This window comes from Saimiri boliviensis, chromosome 6 (genome assembly GCF_048565385.1).
Source record: "Saimiri boliviensis isolate mSaiBol1 chromosome 6, mSaiBol1.pri, whole genome shotgun sequence".
NCBI classification, from domain to species: Eukaryota; Metazoa; Chordata; class Mammalia; order Primates; family Cebidae; genus Saimiri; species Saimiri boliviensis.
Window position 1 is genome coordinate 100733501 of NC_133454.1, and position 25116 is coordinate 100758616.

Consider the following 25116-nt stretch of genomic DNA (forward strand, 5'->3'; position numbering starts at 1 on the left):
CATACCCAACAATTGATCAACACGACTGGTGACTAGTTTTCAAGGGAGCCCATTCCATTTTAGGAGAGCTTTAAAAACAAGCTGAAATCCTCCTTCTTGTTTCTGCCCTCAGGAGAACCACTGAGTGATTACTGTTTTACAGCCATCTGTGTTCTCCTCTGCCCCATAGTAAACTTGGCCTTGAGTACAAAGACTCCTTGCTCCTCTCTGCATCCTCTAAACTCAGTGACTGAGGCCGGGTACAATGTCTCACGCCTGTAATCCCAGTGCTTTGGGATGCTGAGATGGGTGGGTCACCTGAGGTCAAAAGTTCAAGACCAGCCTGACCAACATGGCAAAACTCATGTCTACAAAAATACAAAAATTAGCCGGGCATGGTGGCACACACCTGTAATCCCATCTACTTGGGAGGCTGAGGCAGGAGAATCACTTGAACCCAGGAGGCAGAGATTGCAGTGAGCCAAGATCGCACCACTGCACTCCAGGCTGGGTGACAGAGCAAGACTCCATCTCAAAAAAAAAAAAAGATTTCAAACAGTGTTCATTTTTTTCCGTTTTGTTTCCTAGTAGACTTCCTTTTGAGACATAGGATACTTGACCCTGCTGAATGACAGGGAAAAGGGATTTGATGAGTCCTTGGCCAACATATTCAAGAAGATCACAGAAATTAACAGCAAAGTGTCATGAGGGTGGCTATGGTTCCAAGTGGAGAAAAGAACAGTGGGTCTGGGGCAGGCAGGTAAAGAAATGGGAGAGGAAGTTCAGGGTAATGTGACTGCTCCTCCTGTCCCGCCACAGAGGCCTCGCTGTGCTAGAAGCCACTCCAGCTTAACAAAGATACTTTAGACAACAGTTCCTTTATTGTTCAACCAAGCACAAATCAACCATTTACGTAGTTAGTCTATCATTCCCTATCTTGTCTACAAGAACATCAAAAACATCAAATATGTTTTCGCAATGAAGAGCCACTATATTAGTGAACTTCCACTATTGGACTGGTAATTCTACTCAAAAAGAAATGGACTTGGGCACGTGTCTTGCCTATCACTAACCAACCTTGGTAATGATCTCCGTTTTCTCCCCAGCTTGTTCTCAAAGATCTAGCTTATTAACTTTCCCAATAATTCATGTTAACTCTGTGGTTTCCAGAATCCACCAGTTTGGGTTTTTTTCCCCTACTTAAAAAGAAGACATACATCTGTCTCAACTCTTTGGTCACTTCTCTTATTCTCCATGAATTTCCAGATTATTGGTTAGGAGGCAGTTATTTTATGTGTTTGCTAAATTGGACAGAATATGGATTTGACTCTTTTAATTTAAAACAGAGCCACAGACTCAAATATTCCTACAGGGTCCAAGTAAGACAAGTAAATGAAGAAGGCCCTAAAGAATGAAATGGCACTGGACTCGCAGGGACGGTCACCCTGGCCACACCACCCTCTGACCAACAGAGGCAGCCACAACTCAGCTCTCCCAGCCAATGACCGTAAACAATCCAGCATTGCTATATCTTTCCATTCTCAACAAAAAGTAGGAAATCTGGACTTTTTTGAGAGCACCTGAGTTATAAGTTCTTGCAAATAATTGAAATTATAAGAATCACTGTCAGGTCAAATAAAACACACATCTGGCCCAAGGGCCACCAATCTGCAACTTATTGTATGCATCTCATGAGCCTGGTGATTGAGATCAATAAAATTCATAGTTTTTTAAGCCATATGGGTGTCTCACGCCTATAATCCCAGCACTTTTGGGAGGCCGAGGCAGGAGGATCACTTAAGCCCCAGGAGTTCAGACCAGCCTGGGCAATATCATGGTAAGACCCTGTCTCTACAAAAAAAAAAAAAAAAAAAAAAATGCTGAATGTGGTGGTGCATACCTATAGTCCCAGCTATTTGGGAGGCTTAAGTGGGAAGATCACTTGTGCCTAGGAGTTCAAGGCTACAGTGAGCTATGATGGCATCACTGTACTCCAGCCTGGGTGACAAGAGTGAGACCCTGTCTGTAAAAGAAAATGTATCTATATATTTTATATACATATATGTTTTATATATTATATTCATAAATGTATAAAATATATGTTGAATATATAAATAGATAGAGAATATATACTTATACATAAATATGTATTTTTTCCAATCCTTAGCAGAACCCAAGGAGTCATTCACTAAGTTGTATCACCTTACACAAATGAAATTACTTCCCAGAGACCACTACTGGGCCATAGCCTTGGGGGGTGGGGACCTCTGGTATAAAGAAAGCACAAGGCTAACAGACAGAAATAGCTGCTTATGTGCAACAGAGCACGATTTTTACATGCCCCCCCGCAAAATTTTCTTTCTATTGAATTGGGAAAATAAACTAAGCAGAAGCAGTTATCAGCAGAGCACTTTGTGGCTTCACTTCTGGCAGTGGCCTGGACTGTACATTTTCCTGAACAGCTTTAAAATGCATAAAAATGTATCCTGAGAAAGTTTGCTTTTCCTAGACAGCTTTAAAATGCATAAACATGGCCAGGTACAATGGCTCATGCCTGTAATCCCAGCACTTTGGGAGGCCAAGACATGCAGATCACCTGAGGTCAGGAGTTCAAGATCAGCCTGGCCAACATAGTGAAATCCCGTCTCTACAAAAATACAAAAAGTAGCAGGGCAAAGCGGTGGGTGCCTGTAATTCCAGCTACTCGGGAGGCTGAGGCAGGAGAATCACTTGAGTCCAGGAGGCAGAGGTTGCAGTGAGCCGAAATTGCACCACTGCACTCCAGTCTGGGTGACAGAGCGAGACTGCCTCTCAAAAGCAAAAACACACACACACACACACAAATGCACACTTTTCTTAAAAGTTTGCAAAATGAGAAAAATGTCCCTCATATAATACAAATTATGAGCCCTCTTCACACTAAAAACGTGAACACTGAGGTTTGGCCCAGGAGAAAAAAACAAAAACAAAACACTTAACATTGCAAGAGTGGCTTCTTTAGAAATGATTAACTTTGATATTCCACAGGCACATGAAGATTAATAAAAAGGAATTGAGGTTTTACAGATGAGAAAAACCAGAGCCACCCTGAAATCCCTTATCAACAGAAGAGTTAAAGAGAGAAAAGAAAAAGAGCCTTTGGAAGGCAATTAGCATTCATATGAATATTCAAAAGGGGAAGTTCGGCCTGTCATTTCTCTCTCCCACCTCTAGTTATTGGCCAGGCAGGCATCTCCCCATCTTCACCTCTGTCTTCTCCCCTCTGCAGAGTTAATCAGATTGAAGGGAAGCACCTGGGGACATTCAAACTCTTCTGTCTCCAAAACATGGAATTTACCCATCAACCCCTCTTCTCTCCCCACCCTTGATACTCAGGGCTCATACATGAGATGCTGAAATGCCTGATTCTTTTCAGTGTTGACAATAAACCCCACTGCAAGCCTTGAGAACCATCACTCCCTTGTTTAGTGTGACACTTTCTGAGGAACAAGAACAAAGGATCCGTGCTAAGAAATTGTGCTTCCTTAAAGTTTAAACACAAGAGAGGAGGCTGAACACAGTGCCACTCATCAACTACATTTACAGAGAGAAAGAAAGAAAGGAAAAGGAAGGAAGGAAGGAGGGAAGGACTTGCTCTGTCATTAGAGTGAGAACCCATCTCAAAAAATAATAATCATAATACAAAAATTAGCCCAGGCGTGCTGGCACATGCCCATAATCTCAGCTACTTGGTAGGCTGAGGCATGAGAATTGTTTGAACCCAGGAGGCAGAGGTTGCAGTGAGCTGAGATCATGTCACTGTACTCCAGCCTGGCAAGAGAGAGATAGAGAGATAGAAGGAGGAAGGCAGGGAGGGAGGGAGGAGAAAGGGAGGGAGGGAGAAAAACAACGAGAGAGAGAGAGAGAGAGAGAGGAAGAAAGAGAAAAATCAGAAAAAAAGAAATACAGGGAGAGAGGCCCATGTTTAAAAGACGAAGATGAAGCAATCTGCCAATTCCAGGTTGTGGGATATTCTACCAGACAGCTGACCTGCTTTTTCCACCAATAGCCTGAGAATAAAAGGGAGGAGGGGGCTGTTATAAACTAGACTTAGGAGAGGACAACTACCAAATAAAACAAAATGCAACAAAACAATAAATCTCTGCATGAATACTGTACTCATCGTGTACTCGTATGAACCAGAGATTGCTGGACTTGAATTAGTCAGCCCTAGGGGACTCAGGGCCAAAAGATCCAGGAGCATTCCCTAGGAATTCTCAGTGGTTATGCCAGAATGCTTAGGTTTAACGCTTTACTCAATGAATATCCAATTTCCCTGTAGCCACAGTAATTTCAAAAGTCACTTTCATGTCCACTTATCAGATCTTATTTGGGGAATGGACACTGGATTATCCACACTTAGAGCTGGTGGCAACCTGGCACAGATGCCACTAAATCAACATAAATATTATTTCACTCTTTAAGAGTGACATGTTCCATCTCTTTATTTAAAAAAGTAAAATTTTTAAAATAGCAGAAATAATTAAATAGTTTTAAACACTGGGGATGGGAAAAAGCTAAGCATGATCCAAAAATCAAAAACTTGAAACTATGAGACAAAAACTTACTATTTTTACCATAAAATAGATCTGGCAGAAAAACAACCTATTAACAGAATTAAAATACAAACCAGAGAAAATATTTTCATTACATATGACAAGCAAAATAACTCTTATAAAGAAAGAACTCTTTTTCTTTATTATTATTATTTTTTTTAGAGAGATGGTCTCACTCTGTTGCCCAGGCTGGAGTGCAGTGGCATCATCATAGCTCACTGCAGCCTCACACTCCTGGGCCCAAGAAATCTTCCCACCTCAGCCTCCCAAGTAGCTGGAACTACAGACATGCCACCATGCCCAGCTAATTTTTTAATTTTTTTGTTTTTTGTAGAGATGAGATCTTGCTATGCTGACCAGGCTGCTCTTGAATTCCTGTCTCGGCCTCCCAAAGTGCTGGGATTACAAGCATAAGCCACCAAGCCTGGCAGAAAGAATTCACAAATTAATATTGTTACTAGATTAATTATCCCAGCTTCTAGCTAAAGCCAGCCCCATCAACTTATCTACGGAGCCGTTTCTCTCCCACTCCTTCAAAGACATTGTTTCAGTGATTCTGTCCCCTCCCATCCACCATTTTTTTCCTCCTCTTTTTTTTCTTTTCTTTTTTCGTTATATTTTTGGAGACAGAGTCTTGCTCTGTTGCCCACACTGGAGTACAGTGGCATGATCTTGGCTCACTACAACCTCCAACTCCCAGGTTCAGGCAAATCTCCTAAAATTACAGGCATGTGCCACCATGCTCAGCTAATTTTTGCATTTTTGTAGAGACAGGGTTTCACCATGTTGGTCAGGCTGGTTTCAAACTCCTGACCTCAAGTAATCCACCCACCTCGCCTCCAAAAGTGCTGCCATTACTGGCTTGAGCCACCACGCCTGGCCCATCTTTTCCTCCTCTTGGTCATTCTCATCAGCAAACAAACATACAGATACTACTATCTAAAGATAAGTAACTAACTAAATAAAAGCAGAACAATTTAAAACAAAAACACCCCTTTTCCCGATCTTCCTCCCCAGCCAGCTAGAACCCCATTTTTTTGCTCCCTTTTGCAGCAGAATTCCATGAAAGCATGATCTTTCTATGTCTCCAGTTCACCTCCTTTCCTTATCTCCTAAACCCATCTGTTTCAGGCTTTTGTCTCTTCCCTCTAATCTATTTAGAGGTAACTGCAGTTAATAGTCTAATAAATGTTTCCAGAATTTTTTCTCTACAGATATAAATATGCCTCAAAATGTTTTTTTTTTAAAGTTATCTCTGGGTGATGAGACAATAGATGAATTTTCTTTTCCTCTTTATAATGTTTTGGTTCTGTCTGAATATTTTTAAAATGATAAGCCTGTGTGACTTTTATAAACAAGAAGCAAATAGCTGTTTTCATTTTTAAATAAAGTCACTATCTAGGCATACAGAATACATCTGTTATTTTTTAAACGGAGAGTTAGAAATGAAGCTAGAATAAATAAACTTGTTCACTTTTAATAGAAAAACTTCTACTAAAATATGCAGTAGCTCCTCGTTCCGGAGAAACACTTATCTGGGTAACTTTTTATTAGTGTACCTTCCAGATCAATGTTCTTCTACCTAGAGGTTGTGATCTTTTCTTGGGCAGATGACAGGCAGAAGGATAAATGGTGAGTAGAGGGTCTCAGAAGAGATCAGGGATAGGAGAAGTCCAACTAAGGTATCTTCCGCTCATCTGATGTAAACTTTCCCTCTCCAACACACACACACAAACATACACACACGCACACACACATACAAACACACACACTTTTATCAATCCTCATTAACGTCACTTCACCCCTCTGTGCTAAGGTCACTGTATTTCTCATTTCCAACTTGGCCCCCTTTCCCACCCCAAACTTTCTTTCCTGTCTTTCCCATTCAGCTCCTTTCTTCTCCAGATCAAAACAAACCTGGCATTTTTCCTCACCTACACAAGATGAAAATAATTCCTTGCATTAAAATAAAATAATTAGAACCATGGTATGAAGGTAAGTCTGCAAAGCCCAAAGATATTTTCTGAGTATGTCTTAAGAGGCTGAGAATATTTTCAAGAAGTCAATGCTATCATGGCAACTTCCCGATGGCCTATAAATACACATTTGCTAAATTCAATCTCACCTGAAGTCAATCATTTTTATAAGAAAGAAAATGACACAAATGTACAGGCATGGACAGGGAAGGGTCTAAAAGTGTGTGCAACATCATTTTCTTTTCTTTTCTTTTCTTTTCTTTTCTTTTCTTTTCTTTTTGAGAGTCTCACTCTGTTGCCAGGTGCCAGGCTGGAGTGCAGTGGCGCAATCTTGGCTCACTGCAACCTCCGCCTCCCAGGTTCAAGCAATTCTCTTGCCTTAGCCTCCTGAGTAGCTGGGACTACAGGCGCCTACACCATGCCCAGCTAATTTTTGTATTTTTTTAGTAGAGATGGAGTTTCACTATGTTGGCCAGGATGATCTCAATTTCTTGACTTTGTGATCCACCCACCTCAGCCTCCCAAAATGCTGGGATTACAGGTGTGAGCCACCGTGCCTGGCCAACATCATTTTCATGTGGGCTTTTGGCGGGGGGAGTTTTAATTTCCTTTCCTGTGTAGTTGTATTTTCTAACTGTTCTATAATTTATACACGTTACTCACATAATAAAACAATTCAACACATTCATGAATATGTGTCCAAAAACAGAAGGGTAGAAGAAAAGGCCAGCATCCAGGGAGGGGAAAGTAGAAGCAGAAAAGTGAGAAGCAAAGGAAAGAAGCTTCCGAAGCAGTCCACACTAAGTGAGAGGGACACAGAGCTAAGTCACAGTCTCCATCTTTATCAAAGCCAGGAGTCCCATTCTTCCTTCTGATTGGTAGAGTTAACAGACCCCAGTGAAGTCGAATGCAAAGCAATAATACAGAAAATAACTGCTTAAACAGCATTAAATGGAACTGTTCAAAAGGAGGGAAATTAATAACTTGTTGCTGGGGATGGAGATGAAGGAGTAGGCTCGGGAATGCTGATATTCACAGAACTGTGGCTCTCCACCTTCACTTTGCATCTCAGGCTCCAGGAGCCACTTAAAAGCAAGCTATCTATTTCCAAGAAGTAAATCTCTTGGACGGGTACCTTATGTTCACGAGCCCACGAGGGAAGGTGCTGGGCTGTGTATTGGAGCTCTCAGCCAGAGAAGACAGCTATCTCTCTTGGCACAGGTTCTCAGGGATGAGACCATGTCTAGCGGGGATTTTCTCCAGATTCGACAGCCTTGGCCCTACCAAAACGCACAGCTTTGTTTTCACCATACATCACTCATTGTTGAGTCTTTTTTGTTTTTCCTCTCAAGCATCCACAGGTTGAATACTGCGTGTTCCCAGCAGCCTGTGAACTTCTTGGACCAGCAAAAGGACATTCATTTTGCTGAGTACTCCTTTCACATTTCTATTGTGTTCAATTTCCCACTCCCCCTACCCGAGTCCCCAGAGAATAACGTCTTCCTTGTTTTAGTAACTTGGATCACAGTCAAGGTTGATGTGTTTCTCCATTTTGCAGGATATTTTCTTTAGAAGAGACAAAACAGAGGCCAACAGAGTAGGAGAGGCTTGTTCGGAAATCAGCAGCCATTGAGAACACACAGAAAATGTTTTCAAAGACATAGAAAGCAGATAACACAAGGCACCATAAATAGAAGTTTTCAGAATGGTGGACTCATACTTAGATTCCTCAGCAATATTTTCTCCCAGGGACCCACTTTAAAAATCTGATTTCCTTTGTTTGGGGGTGAGGGAGAAGAAAGTGGTTCTTTCCATAAAGTACCTGCTCATTGACTTAACTGAAATACCTTCTTCCATTGGAGGTCATAAAAGTAGCTGGGATCCCAGTGGGTATGCAGAGATTAGGAAATGAGTAAAGGGAGAAGGAGGAGAAAGGAGTGGGTCAGCCACTCAAGTATATCCCACCTCTAACACAGCAAGTTTTCATTTCACCTGCCCACGTTCTTCATAAAATCCTATCCCCACCCGTTGTGACACTTCTCCCTAACATCTAACAAAAGATGTCTCCATGGACTTGCTTAGGACACAAGGAAGCAAATCTATTCTTTGTGAAGCTTCTTTTTAAAAAGTAACATTTTCAAGGAAAGAAGACCCGAACCAGCATTTAGTGGGGTTTAGTCCGAGGTACATGATCTTTTAATAAAAAATTGATAATGCTTCTTTTTTATGAGTGATATGGAAGTTGTATCTTTCTTCTCTAAAACATGACTCAAATCACCAGTCTTCCTGTTATAGATCTACCCTGTCACATGATTTTTCTTACCACTGATTTCAAACAGTGTCAAGACACTGGTTATGAATGAAAAAACTCATGTGTCTGAATTTGTCTTCATGGAGTATCTTTTCTCAAATGTATTTTCCGTATTAATAGTTTTCATACCATGGCAAAAGAAAGTAAATCCAGTATCACAGAGAACAATGACCCCAGCCCAGATTGGTGTCCCCTGGGGAAAAGCCAAACTTTCTACTGGAATTACAGATTCAACTGAATCCAGTTCTGGGCTGTTCATGAGTTTGGAGAAGACAGCCAAGATGTCATCATTTTTGAATGCTAAAAGCAAGACAGACTGTGGGTCATGACACATCAGTGGGTGGTAAAATCAATCTAGTATATCATAATCAGCATTTTTAAAAAATTAAATGGGATAGAAAGAAACTATCAGCGTGCACAGCATGTTATAAGAGTATTGCTCAGTGTAAATCTGTGACGCGTGTGTGTGGACATGTGTGTAAATGGGATCTCACTGTAAAGGGTATTTCTAACTGTAGTCACAGTCTAAAAGGTTTTCACCCATTTAAGAAGCTCTAATCTAGGGCCCAGGTCCTGGAGTCAGACAGAACTGATTTCAACATGGCTCTGCCATTACTCACTCTGTGACCTGGGTTAGTTTAATCTTTCCACCCTCTTCAGCTGAAAGATGGATGTGGCCATAGTATCTTGGGGATGTTGTAAGATCAGATCAGAAGAGGAAACATGCACAGCCCCTCATGCAGCACCCAATAATGTTCATATCCATCCTTAGATAAATGTCCAATTCACAAAATGGAATCGGAAATTCACGGATGCATAGTATGTTATATGGGGATAAATTCACAGTGTGAGAGAAGATGGTAGAATTAGCTAACCATAATTTTTGCTCTGCAAAAGAGTTGTTCTTCTGTGGAATTATCTATTGGGTTATGTAGCCCTTTTTATAACAGCTCCCTAAATAAAGTTAATATTCAAGAAATATACGTGTGTGTATGTGTGTGTGTGTGTGTGTGTGTGTGTGTGTGTGTGTGTGTGTCTGCGCGCGCGTGCGTATGGTTTGTTTGTTTTGTTTTGTTTTGAGGAAGGGTCTCACTCTATTGCCCAGGCTGGAATCCAGTGGCCTGATCTTGGCTCACTCCAATCTCTGCCTCCTAGCCTCAAGCAATCCACCCACCTCAGCCTTCCATGTAGCTGGGATTACAGGTATGTGCCACCACATCTGGCTAATTTTTTTTTATTTTTTATTTTTTGTAGAGATGGGATTTTACCACACTGCCCAGCCTAGACTCAAACTCCTGAGCTCAAATGATCCACCCACCTCAGCCTCCCAAAGTGCTGGGATTACAGACATTAGCCACCATGCCCAGCCAAAAAAATACATTTTTAGGCCAGATGCAGCAGCTCACACCTGTAATCTCAGGTGTGGGAGGCAGAGGCAGGCAGATCACCTGAGGTCAAGTGTTGGAGACCAGCCTGGCCAACATGACGAAAACCTGTCTATACCAAAAATACAAAAATGAGCTGGGCATGGTGGCAGTCGCCTGTAATCCCAGCTACGCAGGAGGCTGAGGCAGGAGAATCACTTGAACCTGGGAGGCAGAGGTTCCAGGGAACTGAGGTTGCACCCCTGTACTCCAGCCTGGGTGACAGAGTGAGACTCTGTCTCAAAAAAAAAAAAAAAAAAAAAAAAGAAAGAAAGAAAGAAAAAGAAAGAAATACATTTTTATTTCAGAAATCCTTTCTAAGATGTAAGTAACAAACCAATGAAAACTCTTCTCTTTTTTTTTTCTTATGCAGGACTGAACAGAGGAAGCTGTTCACACGCTGTGCTTCATCCTTACAATATAGCTTCTGCCTCCTCCGCAAGTGACTAACAGCACATGTCAAAAGACCTTAAGAAGTATCGAAATTATCTCAACTATGGAAAGATCCAGCTGCAAATACATGCCAAAATTCCTTATCTGTGATTTTTGTAACTGAACAAACAAACCCCTGTATTACAGCCTGAAGACGTTTTTAAAACTGAAATGTACTGCTCACTTCACAATCATGTTCTGTCCTTGCCATTTCACTTGGGGAACGTTATTAAGTTCTGAGGAGAGGAGAAAGGAGAAAAGGAAGGGAGCCAGGAAGAAAGAGTGGGACCAAGAAGCCGGGAGCTTAAGATGAGTTAAGAACAGGTAGAAAGACAGAAGGGTGAAACGGTCAGCCCCTGGATGGAAGACGGGAGAGAAATAACTTAAAATAACAGAAGGCTTCTTCTTTGAGGTCCAGAGAGGAAGAGGAGATCTGGATAAAATTGCTGAAAAAATATTGGGGTGGAGTGAAGTGAAGGCTCCAACAGCAAGTCTTGGAAGATGAAATACAACTCTGTTGATTATGGAAGGATGAACCAAATAACAGCACTGGACCAACACAAGGAAGAAGAAATGGGGGTGGCTGATTGCGGAGTTTAAGCAGAGAAAAGAAAAAGAAACAGCTACAGAAATGCCCCAGGGTGCCAGGTATAGGGCTGGGAAAGGTGCAAATGTTTGGGAATCAAAATTAAAAAATAAAAAATAAAAAATAAAAACCTTTGAAAAACAACAAAAAACAAGTCTTTGCAAAGCCTGGCCTCAGACTTAGGGTAAGTTCTCCCTGAGAGCTTTAAAGGTAAATAAAGAAAAAGCAAGTTAACTTAAGACTGAAAGACTTGACTCATCTAACGGGAATATATGTAATGCCACAAATTTAGTACTTTGTGAAATCTTCACAAAGAAATGAGCAGGATTCCTACTGCATCGTCTTTAAATTGTTTTCCAGGAGCACGCTGATGAGAAATGCCACTCCTTCCATTTCATCCCCAGCAGTGTACGACCAACAAGAAGAGGTGGGGGCGGGGGAGAGAGACTCTTCCCATCCACCAAATGCTACCCTGAATACCCACGTCAGTCCTAACTCCTGCATTGCCCCAGGTGCCAGTCAATAAGGCCTACACCATTTGCTTGGCCATCTCCGCATTGTCCACTCACTTGCTCTGCCCTTCTGTCCATTTCACTGAGCTGGAGCTCCCAGCAGCAACTCTAGAAGAGAAGAAGAGGTGGGGAGTGGGGAATGGAGCATGCATGGCTCTGGCAAGCCCCCCAGATCCCAGAATCCAATGAAAAGCCCCTCAATAAACAGAGACATCAAGCTAGCTGTCAAGAGTGCTGAACTGAGTCCCCAGTCCCACTGGGGCCAACGGTGGAGTGAAAAGAACCACCTGGAGGCTGCAAAGAGCTTGGGCTTTGGAATGAGATGTGGACTTGGAATCCCGGCTCCAGCACTTAGCAGGATGTGAACTTGGGAAGTAAGTTAACACTCTGAGCTTGGTTTACTCATCTGTAAACCAAGCAGTACTTAGCCCTCAGGAGGGTGTTGGGAAGATAAGACGAGTTAATCTGGAAGAGCACCCAACATGCTGCAGGCACTTCACGAGTGTTCTACGCTATTGTCCATCTCTTCGTATTTATTAGAAAATGAAAAGAGTTCTTTCACTGGTGAAAGCAGGTCCCACCGGCCGCCGCCTTCTTCTTCTTCTTCTTTTTTTTTTTTTTTTTCTTTCACTTTTAGGTGCAAAGAGTAGCCCCCTTATGTTTCCTGGCTATATTCTCCCTATTGTGGTTGTATGATCAAGTATGGAAAGAAAAACCCTGTTGGTGCAATCAGGTATGGGCATATCGGACTGTGAATTACCCAGATCAGCGTCACACAAATATGAGTTTGGATCCTGGACTTTGTACACCCAAAGCACCTCTTGATAAGATAGCGGAATGGTTAACAACTGTGATATCATAGTAAAACGCAATTATTAAATGAGGTTGAATGGCTTTGTCCCCCATATTCCTTGTTCCAGATAAAGACACTGCCTATTTATGTTTTTGAAAATTTAATACTGAACAGAACTCATCAACTAGGGGAAGGAGGAAAGCATTCTAATGCCACAGAGAGCTCTGCCCATTCTTCTAAAACTGCACTCTCTTCGTAAGTTCTAAGCACTTTTAAAATGGTTCAAACAGGTGTGAGTTACTGTGGAAAGGCAATGGAATAGAGAAGACCTTACCCCTTTAAAGTGGCTCCTAAGTTCATCTGATTCCAGGTCATGCATTCAAGCTGGGAGGTCATCTGGTATAAATTGTCACTGTTAGAAAAACATCCAGAGTTACAAACACATAACCACAAAATAATACACTATTTTTTCTTCAAAAGCAACAGAGTTTTAACGGTTCTTGAGAGTATAAGCCTCCACATTTTCCAGAATGCCAGAAAATCCAAGTCCGAAATTATGTTCATTTCATCCCACTGATCTCTGCACAGTTATACACTTCATACACAGCAGAAAAGATGGGAGAGTAACTCAGAAGCATTTTTTAAAACCTTAGTATAGCAACCATTGAAGTTTCTAAAGAAGTATTAAACCTTTGAGGGGAAAAGGCTAAGGGGAGTGAAACTTTGAAAGGCAACGCAGGCTGGATAACTCAACATTAAAGTTAAAAGCCTGGAGCTGAAAGTAAAGACAGCAGATTAATTATTCGTGAAAAGGCCATTAAGTTGTTTTAATCAAAAGGATAAGTATCATGTGGATTATGAGGGTCTAAAAAGTCAAAGAGTGATAGGTGATAAATGGTCTAAAAGGCAAGGATGTGACAAGCAGAAGAAAGATGATGATAAACTCGATGCACAGCTGAAGGAATCATTTTCTATATGTTTTATAATCTTGGTACAAGTCAAATGTCAAAAAAAAAAAAAAGCCCAGTTCTATAAGATTCTATGAGGGGAAATGACTGATCACTTATATTAAGACTCCAAAGAAGAGTCTTACACCACCATGTAAACCAGCCAAAAGCTGTTGTGTCCCCTCTGTATTTATCTCATTCCTAGAAAATGAGCACATGAATGAATTGCCAGAGATCTCCTAAGTTACCAAGCTCCATCAGGAATAAATTTAGGCCTGAACTGAAATGGTTAATTATGAAATTTGAGACCCAAGAAACTAAGAGTTTGCCTGGGACCTCTTGTTCTAAACACATTACAGAAGAAACATTTCACTCTACCTTCATGGCAGAAGTGAAAAAAGATAAGAGGCATTCAATATCTGATGTGTGGTTTCAGGTTGCAGATTTCAGACCATCTCTGTCTGGTCATGGCATTCTTAGGCCGCTTCACTGGGCAGAGGCAACATGAAATTTTAATTCAGAAAGGTTTTTTTCAGACCAAGTATAACTGGGAACTTGTGGAGGGGAGAGGGAAATTATAGCAACTCAGAATAAATGAACTCTGTGCTCTCTTTCCACATAGCTTGATGAATCGTGGCAGAGTCCATCCGACTCTCATATAATAACTCTGAAAATTATTCAGAACTCCTTAGTGGTGGGTATACAGGATAAGGAGGAAATCAGATTCCAGGAGGGAATTTTGCATATAAAAAGTGAAGTGACTTCAAACTCAAAGTATGTGCCGTGTCATTAGTCAGTGTATATCTGGACGCCGTCACTCATCCCTGTGTCTGACTAGCTATTATGCTACTACAATATCCTACATATCAATGAAAAAAAATGATGAGTTTCTCCTGCAGCTTCCCGGCTTGCAGCAGCAGCCCGTGCTGGTCTGTGCCACAACATTTTGCAATTCCACAAATTCTTGCTGTAAGACTGGAGTAATTAATTCCTGAAGGACCCCAACTTTTATTAGAAGTGCCAGCCTGCTGCATTTACCACGGGAGAGTTTCTTGAACTTTCTTTGGGCTGACAGTTCATTAATAAGCGGCCTCCTCCACAATCTCTCTACTGGTTTTTGTTCTCCTGCGCCTTTTCATCAAGCAATCCATTTATTAATCTTGCCATTAATCTCAGCCAACAGGCATTGTATTCCCCAGGCAGCTCTATATTTTTGTCACTAATTTTTTAAAAATTGTTCACCAACTAAAATCACTCAGCCCCAGTTGACAATTTTCCTAGGCCCTTTGGGAATGTGGGATCTTTCTGAAACTATTTCATCCTTTCATATGACTCCAAAAATCATAATTTTCAAGAAAATTGGGAAAGAAAGGTGAGTGACAGACGTTGACGCAGAAGGGTGAATGAATCCCAAATATCTAACTTTATGAGTTGGAAGTTTTCTCACAGACTTAAGGAATATTCTGATTGATTTCTAAGGTCTCTATAAGGAAGTACCCCAAAGAGAAAATTTTAAAAAAATTTTTTTAGATGGGGTCTCCCTCTGTTGCCCAGGCTAGAGTGCAGTGATGCTATATCAACTCACTGCAACCTCTGTCTCTGTGGTTCAAGTGATTCTCCTGCCTCAGCCTCTGGAGTAGCTGGATTGCCAGCACCCGCCACTATGCCTGGCTACTTTTTGTAGTTTTAGTAGAGATGGGGTTTCACCATGTTGGTCAGGCTGGTCTCAAACTCCTAACCTCACTCAGGTGATCCACCCGCCTCAGTCTCCTGAAGTGGTGGGATTACAGACTTGAGCCACCCTGCCTAGCCAATATTTTCAATGGTATTTTCTTGACCCTCAGAAGGCAAACCTTCTCAAATCCAGGGCCTATGTCTTACATATATGACTCTTTCTAATGTGTACTTAATAAATACTGTGTACTGTACTAACGAATATGGTAGCCACTGGCCACCTGTGACTCATGCCACACATTAAAATGGTAAGATTTTTGGCTATATTGAGTCAAATGTGCTATTTGAAAAATTAACTTCATAGTTTCTCATTTTTTGAATGTGGTTACTAGTAAATTGCAAATTACATGTATGGCTTGCGTTATGTTTCTACTGGACAGTGATGTTCTATAAGTTTTGGGACATTGAGCAAATCAGTGCAGCTCCCTGCCCCTCAGTTTTCTCATCTGTCCAATGGGAATATTAATCTCAATCAGTCCAACTGTACAGCAACGTTGTGAGGTCCATAGAAGGTAATGCCCTCAATGGCCCTTTGAAGACGATATAGATAATATACTTTAATTTGTTCTAACCTACCAAGTTTTGTACAGCACTTCACACATTCTCAATACTGCTCACAACTTTGTGAGGCAGATGTAATTATGAGTCCCCATTTATTAGATAAGGATTGAGACACAGAAAGAGGCCTAGTGCTGGCATGCCTGATGCCTCCACCCTCACTCTGCCCTGCCCCTATGAAGGCACCCTGGCATTATGTGGCCTCTGAGCCTCATCCTCTCACTACCATTCATATAATAATAATAATAATAATACAGACAAGAGTCTGGATGTGAAAGGGAATAGGCTCAAGGGAACATCGTGACCTACTCAGTCTCTAGAAAATGACGATGCTGCAAGATGCCCCATGCATCCTCTTCAGCTCACTAAGGACAGTATGCCAAGATCCCAGTAGAAGACTATTTTGTGATTCTAGCTGTGCTGACTGCTTAGCCCGAAACTCTCAGAAGAGGAGAGACGGTGGAGAGGACTATGGGGGAGAGGGACTTTCAGAAAATCCCCAAGCTACTAATAGGTTTCCTGAGGCCAGAGATAGGATCAGAGCACAGTTTCAACCACATCCTGCCTTCTGCTGGCTGGGGCTCCTTGCTGCTCAGTCAGTGGGTCTGGCTGGCACAACCTTTCACGTGGAAGTCAATGACAGCAATGACAATAACGGCCGCTGGAGAGAGGACAAAAATGTGAACTGGAGCTAAAGTACTGGGCCCAAGCGTGCTCAGGCTCTGATCTCTTTGGGCAATCGCTCAACACCCAGCTCTCATCATTAAAGCCCATGGAAAGAGGCAGTTTCATTCAAGGAATATACAGCCTCTGGCAAATGAAGCATCTAATTACTCAGTAAGCACTGTAGGTGCTGACCACCTCATTCCCAGAGGAGATGAGATAAGCAGGTGGTTTGGCTTACAGCGACCACTGTGGTCACGTAGGCATTTCAGCTCCAACCGTCTAACTCTGCCTGTTCGGAAGTGAACTCTCAAATTGCAGGCTGCCAAAATGTATTCCAAAAGTCATGGTGTTCTTTATATTTTTTAAGTAGATCTTTAAAAAAAAAAAAAAAAAGTCACTTGTTTCCTATGTAAGAACGTTTGAAGTTGGAGGCAAGGGAAAGAGGAAAGAAACTTCTACAACTGGGATTAATGCAAGTTGGAGTAAAATAAAAGGAAGTCAGTCCTAGCAAAAAGGGGGAGCTTAAAAGGAAATCAGTAGTAGATCATATAGAGTTTGTTTTGGCCTGAACTGCAGTATTATTAAGTTCTCGACCTCTGCACAAAAAGAAAGGAAGAAAAAAAGCTCAGCTATTATCTAGACGAGAACTCCTCCACTCCTCAAATGCATGTGTGATTCAAGCACATTTTCATCTTTAAGTCGGTTTATTACATTCAGCAGAATAATTCATGTCATCAAGGGACTAGAACCATCTAACCCGGCTGAGATTAGAGTCATCTCTGCCACATAGCTGCTGGCTGGCAAGGTAACATCATGGAAAATGATCCAAAAAATAAAATAAAAAAGGCTCAAAGTAGAGATAACTGGCATCTGTGATTAGAATTCATGTTTCCAGCTTTTTCTGTCATAGCTGTGCCCCAGGCCTCTGTGAGTTTACCTTTACCTAATAATCTAACAGAGGGTGCAGCCAGACTTCCACACACCCTTTTCCTGTGCTCTTCCCTTTGAGGTGCCTTGCAGCCTGCTTGCCTAGAAGTTTCTGCCCAGCAGGCCATGATGAATAATTATTTCACAGTCACTCTTTTGGTATTGTAATTTCTCACAAGCTCACCAGCTAACCAAAGAAAAACCCACTGGGGATTCAATTTCTATTAATAAACACTTGGTCAGCACAAAAGTTACAGGAATATTTGGAACTAGATTTTTCCTCCTCCCTGGAGACGAGTTTAATTCAAGCCTGTGGCTTTGAGAACACCGCCCATCACCCTGGAAGCCATTTCAGACCTTTTACCTTCTGTCTATCCATGCGGTAAACAAATACTGATTTTGTACTAAGTGAAAAGACAATGTAAAATGTGCATAGGTACACAAGTGAAAGAGGCATTGTTAATCATCATTTTATGTTTTGGGCATGGGCTGTCATCTGATTTATGTTTTTGTTGAAGGCCAACCCAAGTGGTGGATTAGCACTTCCCACTGAGTTGTGGAACCCAAGATTTCCCAGAAACTCTACAGCTGCTAAGTAAGTTTCTCTCACATGAAAAACAATCTATTTGTAACAGGCTCCACTGTCAATGTTACCATTTGTGAATCATCACCATTCAATCCAAAACAGACTAGCAATGATAGCTTCCAGAGTCCGAGTGGTTTTACCTGCTAACAGGCAAAAGGTACAGCAAAAGGAAATATCCTCATTTAAATTGGTAGCACAGTTGCTAAAGAAGAATATGCAAATCTAATAAAATAGCAAAAGGCAAATGAAAGTACTAGAATGCCTAAAAGAAACAATCAGTGTGCATGGAAATATTTTTCAAACACAGTGCACAGAACTTTTCAAAGTAGCTATAAGGATCAATCTTTCAAGGATGGGGGTCTCCAAGGAGGTCAGCAAACAGATGAGGCAAAGCGACTCTGGGAAGGAAAGAGGCCTTTTCTACCTAGAAAAGGCCGAGCTAGCTGCCTTTTCTAGGTAGACAGTAGTGGGGGAATTGTGCCTGTTAAGGTTGGACCCCACTACTCCCTGCACTGACAGAGAATGCTTTTCCCTGGGACCTTCTCTCTGGGCAATCCCAAATCAGGATGGTCCTGGAAGCAGTCATTCTTCCTGGGTCTGGATGGACAGGGAGAAAGGTCTTTGCCCTGTGATTCTTTAGGTGCCTGGACTGAACTTCACCCAAACAGTTCACACCCAGTGGTAAAGATGAAACTGGAGGAGTCTGGAGTTTCAAAGACAGCTGCTCTGTGAGTTTGGACTTCAGGAGAATGCTCGAGTCTGCTTCTGATAATGGCCTTCAGAGAAAACACCGTCCTAAACCACTAAGAACTTTCTATTGAAAACTATGGGTAAAAGTCGTGAATAACTGGACTTCTTTCACAACTGTGGGAAGTGGAAGATCATCCTCTAGTAAGACTGAGGACAGATGCCACCTTCAAAAAGAGAATGGCACTTATCCATCTAGAGAGAAAGCAAAGGCAGAGGGTAGAAGGATGCATTCTGGAGGTGTGTTATTTGAATTTGTACACAACTTCCGTCCCTTAACTCTGTCACACTGGGGAAATTCACGTCTCAGGGCTTTAGTTTCCTCCTCTGTAAAATGGGAGTGGTAACCTGTTGTGTCCCTCAGAGAGTCCTCCCTAGGTGGATTAAGTTAAGTCTATACTTGCAAAGTGTTTACAATGATACCTGGTACATGGTAAGTCTACAGAAGCACGTGCTCTTATGATTTATCAGCAAAAGTGATACACTGATTACACAAGGGAAATAATCAGGTGGGGAATCCTGCGTGGTCTGGTGTCACTCGGTGATTCAGAGCACAGGTGGGCTGTGAAGTCGGAGACTGAGGATCAAATCCTGATTCTGATTCTTATGTACCGTGTGATCTTGAGCAAGTTCCTTTGAGGCTGAACTTATTTCCTCATCAGTAAACTAGAACTTATAGTACCTGCCTCAAAGAGTAGTCAGAAGAGTTGAATGAGTAAACTGAGTGAACCATTTAACATCGTACACAGCAACATATAGTCAGCATGCAATAAATTCCAGTTATTACATTATAGGGACTCATGCTTTCATCCAGCAATGATCGCTGGGTTCCATAAGGGCAAACACCTGGTTTCAGAAACACTAGTGACCTTTAGACAAAACTCCACCCAAGTTCTACATGAAGGGAGAGGGTAAGGAGGATGGAGAAAATCAGCCCCTGTCACTTCCCGTAAGTTGTTGATTGGGTGCATTTTCTATTCACTGCTGTTAAGAGCCACAACAAATAAATACGCAGCTGCAACCCCTCAGATCTGCCACCTGAGAGAAAGGAGGGAATTGTGCGGGGGACAAGGAAAGAGCCCGGATTTTGAAAAAGCCCTCAAAGCACACTCCACACTGTAATCTGCTTATTTAATGTCAAATCTGTACCATTACCTTTCTTTTTTTTTAGGCTGGCAAGGGAAAGTAGATCCAAAGACTGGCGAGAGACCCGGTGCAGTGGCTCATACCTGTAGTCCCAGCACTTTGCGAGGCCAAACTGGGTGTATTAGCTGAGGTCAGGAGTTTGAGACCAGCCTGAGCAACATGGTGAAACCCTGTCTCTACTAAAAAGACAAAAATTAGTCAGGTGTGGTGGTGGGCACCTGTAATCTCAGCTACTCGGGAAGCTGAGGCATGAAAATCCCTTAAACTCAGGAGATGGAGTTGCAGTGAGCCAAGATTGCGCCATTGCACTCCAGTGCGACAGAGTAAGACTCTGTCTCAAAAAAAAAAAAAAAAAAAAAAAGCTGGGCACTCGACCTCACCTTTAAGAAATATTTGTTTCTTTCTTTGTAATTCATGAACTTTCTTTTGTCCTGTTATTTTTATACGAATCCAATAAAAATACTATTTTTTTTTCCTCTCACAGAAAATTTCCTGAGTAGTAACATCTCAAAAAAGAATTTGTGACCCCTGTAGGAAGTTTGTTCCCTTGAAATTTGTACTGTCTGGATCTTGAAAGCTCCATTCACCTTAAATTAACATTTCCAGTTTTCAAAGATCCTGTGCTTCCCTTGCAGTCTAAAGATGAACGGGGGTCAAATGCAGCAAGGCAAACAAAATACAAGCAAGCTTTCCCTAGAAAATCCCAAATTTTAGACAGAAAAATGAATGAAACTAGGGACCACTGAGTATCTAAAATCCAAAAGTTAGGCTGTTAAGCAATTAAAGTTCAGCTCTATTTTTATGTTTTTTCAAACACTGCATTCACAAAAGCATTTAAATTCCCTTTCAAACGTGCTTGGGAGTGGGAAAGAAGGAAACCACATAACTGCAGTAATGTTGGTGCACAGACCCAGTTTTAAAACATCCCTATACCTGCCCATCCATCTTTAGACTGCAAGGGAAGCACAGGATCTTTGAAAACTGGAAATGTTAATTTAAGGTGAATGGAGCTTTCAAGATCCAGACAGTACAAATTTCAAGGGAACAAACTCTTCCTACAGGGGTCACAAATTCTTTTTTGAGATGTTACTACTCAGGAAACTTTCTGTGAGAGGAAAAAAATAGTATTTTTATTGGATTCGTGTAAAAATAACAGGACAAAAGAAAGTTCATGAATTACAAAGAAAGAAACAAATATTTCTTAAAGGTGAATTTGACAAAGTGCTTAAAACAGTGGCCAATCAGAGGCTGGATTAGAAAATGTAAAAATGTACGTAATTTTTCCTACTTCCCTGGCAACCACAAAGTCAGACCTAAGTCAAAATCCACCACAGGCACCCTGGAGAATTGCTATTAAACCAGCGGTAGTGATCGCTTTTTCTTGTACTCCTCTGTCAAGGCTGCCAGGTCCTCTGATGGACCTCTTCCTAGGGTCCCACAGGGTGAGAATCTCGGCTTGGGAGAGGGGAGTAAGGCATGTGTGTGTCACTGATTCACGGGACTGCAATGCCTTCACAGCCCCCAACCCCCAAGAAAACTTCCATCTCAAAAGCACCCACTCCAGCATCAAGGTCTTCTCTCAGCCTAGTGTGAGACACCAACTGAGTCCACAGGAGCCAAGGAGGAAGGGGTGGACCAAGGTCATTAGCGGGAACCGTTCCAACAGCCCTCCTGATGGCTACTAGAATAACAGCAATGACACCCTGGCAATGGACGGGAGCAGCTACTCTGGAAGAATGACAACGGACCCCGCTGCCAGTTCTGCTAGGGGAGGAGATTGACCGCGGAGAATAACTGCGAATCCTGCCCCCATTCCAGGGACTTGACCCACCGAGGGGAGGCGCTGAGCTGACAGGCTTGGGGCAGAATGCCGCGCCTGCAGTGCAGAACAGGAATGATTTCTAGCTAGAGAGGCAGAAAAATAAGGATGGGGAGGTGTGACCATTTCACGTCCTTGCCCACTGCCTGCCTCCTCGTCCCGCAGAAAAATACGGTTGGGGAGGTGTGACCATTTCATGTCCTTGCCCACTGCCTGCCTCCTCGTCCCCCAAGAAAATGTGATGAGGAATCCAAGATTCGAAAAGATAAACCGGACGTTCTGAGAAAAACAAAACAAACAAACAAAAAAGGTTTCCCCAGTCTGCGCGCCTCAGGTGTTAGAAATAGAAGGGGCGCGTCCCTGCACCTCTCTAGGAACTCCCGGGCAAGAGAGCCTTAGATGCGGAGGTCAGGCCAGCCCCGGGCTCACTCTCATAAAGGCAGCAAGGGCCTAGGGCTGCGCCTCGCTCCGGATCGAGGACTCCCGCCCCTCCTCCACCTGCGGGACTGGACGGTCCCCCAGGCGCGGCCACTCCCCCACCCAATCTCCCAGGGCAGGCGCTTTTCCTTCCTTCATGACCTCACTACCTCCTTCCCTTGACGTCAGCCCCGGGTCCCCGCGCGGAGGGGCAGGAGGATGGGGATGGGCTTGGGGGCAGCTGGTGTCAGGATCCAGGAGCACCCAGGAGGAGGGGGGCTATGAGGTCATGCGCGCCCAATCGCCGGCCGCACACGCCGCGCGAGGCCGCTCCCCGGCCCCCGCCCCACCTTCCCGCCCCACCTTCCCGCCCCGCACGGGCTGGTGTGCGCCGCAGTTACTAGGCAACCCTATCGCAGACGCGGGCGGCCGGCCAAGTTCACCCAAAGTTGAAGAAGAAATTTGGGGGAGAGAAGTGGAGCAAGAGGCTAGAAGAGGAAGCACGGACCGGGGAAAAGCTTGGAGGGGGATGAAGCTGGTCTTGGGGCCTCCCGCGCACAGGAAGAAGGTCCCACGCGGGCCAGAGCAGCCTCCCCGCAGGGTCCTGCTGCAACCCGACCTCCGTCCCACACCCAGGCTGGGGGCTCACGGGAGAGCGTGGCAGGGAGGCTGGGAACGACCCTCACAAAGTGCTACGGCGGGCCGAAACCCTGAAGGGTTGAGGTGGGGAGAAGGCTGTGGCCAAAGGCTGTGTGGCCGAGGGTTCGCGCCGTCGAAGGTGTCTGGCAGGTGTGGCCAATGGATGGGTTAACTGAGTGAGAGTGGACTCTGCGTTTAATCTTTAGTCCCGACAAGGCAAATTCCTCCCAGTAAAGACCTTCTAAAAATAATAACTTTTAGAGCGCCGCTCCTTCTTCTTCAGCTCCAAACAGTAATTGTCCTCATTTTTATACAAAATAAGAACTCAGACACCGGGGAGATCAGCTTTAATTTACTCTAAGCAGTACTGGGGTCGAGGCGTCTCGTGCCTCCAAGACCCTGCATGCCAGCAGTCAGGGTTGCCCGGCTGGGGCGTTCCCAAGTCCGCCGGCTCATGCGTCCCCTCCGGGGTCCCAGGGACCCAGACGCGAAGCCCAGCGCCTTCCTACCTGCTGTAGGGCGTCCTCAGCAGCAAAGCCTGGCTGCCGGTGCAGCTGTCGGTTGGGGTGTGGCAGCCGTAGACTGGGGGCGGCACCGAGTACTGCTGCTCACCTGCAGAGAGAGCCGAGGACAACTGAGCGAGTGCGCCCCAAGGGCTCAGGGTAAGACGTTTCGGGGCAGGGGTTGGGGGAGACGCGAGATCCTGAGCCTGGGGCACTGGGGCCTGGATGCGGGGTGTGCAGAGCGAGGCCATCCCCAATGCAACGAGCTAAGCCTCATTTTACGTTCTCCTAGCAGTCGCCGCCCGGTGCACCCAAAAGGCCCTCCAGACATTCGTGGACTTGGTTGGAGGGCGATGGCGATGTCCCTAACGTACTTGGGATGGAGGAAGAGCCAATCTTTTCCTTTAAATACAGTGCCATTGGGCCAATGATTTCTAAGATCTTTTAGATGTCCTCCTTTATCTAATTTGCTGTGGGTTGGGAATTCCTGGGGGGAGGGAGGAATAGCATAGAAGAAGGGGAGAGGGACTCCACTAGGTTGTCGCCGCCTTACCCAGCGAGCCCTGCTGGCCCATGGGGTCCTCGTGCTTGAAGGAATGGTTGGAAAACTGCGCCGCGTGGTGCGAGGGCGTGTGACCGTAGCTGGGAGTCCCGTCGAAGGTGACCGTGCTGTAACCTGCGGGAGGGGCGGAGAGAAGCACAGCGTCAGCGGTGTTCTCGCGAGACAGGGACTGTGGATCTGAACCAGCCACGAGTGGGGGGCGCGCTGAACCCCGCATTCGGAACCCCAGCGGAGGAGACCCCCGCCCCACCAGCCCCCGGGACTTTCAGCGGAAAGACTACCCAAGCCCCTGGATGCGACCTCTGGACAGGCTTCTCTACCCTTTTGCAACTAAAGCCCCGACCTCGCTTTTTCCCAATTTATTCATGCCTCAGTCTTCCACTGTCTCTGCCGCTTCTGCAGCGACCCTCTGGCAGATTAAGTATAAAACTGATCGACAAAGAAAGTTGTTCACCCCCAAAAAACAAACTCCGCAGCTCTAGGGCAGGAGCAGTGCGGGCAAGCGAAATGGATCTGCTGGGCTAACCCCGCGCTGACTCTGAACTGTAAATCAGGGGCCTGCGCACCAACTTTCATTAATTACTCGGAGCCAGTTAAATGGCCTGGTCTTAAAAATGGGAAGAGTAATTGCCGAGTAATGTTATCTATCTGGGACTACCCAACCCGACACCGCGACACCCGAGGCCCAAGGGAAAGCTGGTGAGGGGGAAACAAGGCCCCCTTCCAGTTGGGCCTTCAGATGGCAACCTGCGCTCTCCTCCTTCCCTGTGGGACCCACATTGCGCCCAGGCCGACCCTGACCACTGCCCTAGGAGCCCACTTCCTTGCTCTCCAGGCGGACAGTTTCCTTTAGAGGGTGCCTGACACTGTATCTCCCTTTCCCGCCATGGTAGTGCTTGGGTCCTCCGCCTCAGTTTACCCCCGGGGTAATTCTGGCATTCTTACCCATGTCTCCAAAAGTCGGAAAAAGAACGTGGTGCCTCAGTTGGCAAACACAGTCTTTTATGATTTTTGTTACTAAATTGCTTTAAACATATACCCCCACAAGCTTCTGGAAAGCTGTTGCTGCCTCTGGGGAAAAGCATCCTTCGCTAAAGGTCTGTCCTTGGCCCTGGAGCCCAAGGGTGGGGTCCATTCCTCTATAATCTCCGGAGTCCAGGCACAATGGCAAAGGAGAGCTGCTCCTATGGGATCCTGGCAGGGCCACCCCACCAGCCTCAGATCCTCCTGGCCCAGCGACTGTCCTGGGTCTCTAAA

The 25116-nt window shown here is 44.2% G+C and overlaps 1 protein-coding gene across 7 annotated transcripts in view; it reads right to left on the reverse strand.

Annotated features, from left to right (window-relative positions):
- WT1 (WT1 transcription factor) overlaps positions 1-25116 on the reverse strand; it is a 46206-nt gene that overhangs the window by 15356 nt on the left and 5734 nt on the right. For 4 of the 7 annotated variants that reach the window (XM_039470952.2, XM_039470951.2, XM_010333139.3 and 1 more), the window contains exons 2-5: positions 23851-23973; positions 23304-23406; positions 12943-13020; positions 11873-11923 (exon numbers count right to left, since the gene is read on the reverse strand). In XM_039470952.2, the coding sequence (XP_039326886.1) occupies positions 11873-11923; positions 12943-13020; positions 23304-23406; positions 23851-23973 (355 nt within the window). The remainder of the gene's footprint in view (positions 1-11872; positions 11924-12942; positions 13021-23303; positions 23407-23850; positions 23974-25116) is intronic. The other 3 variants (XM_039470954.2, XM_039470953.2, XM_010333144.3) reach the window with 1 other exon arrangement.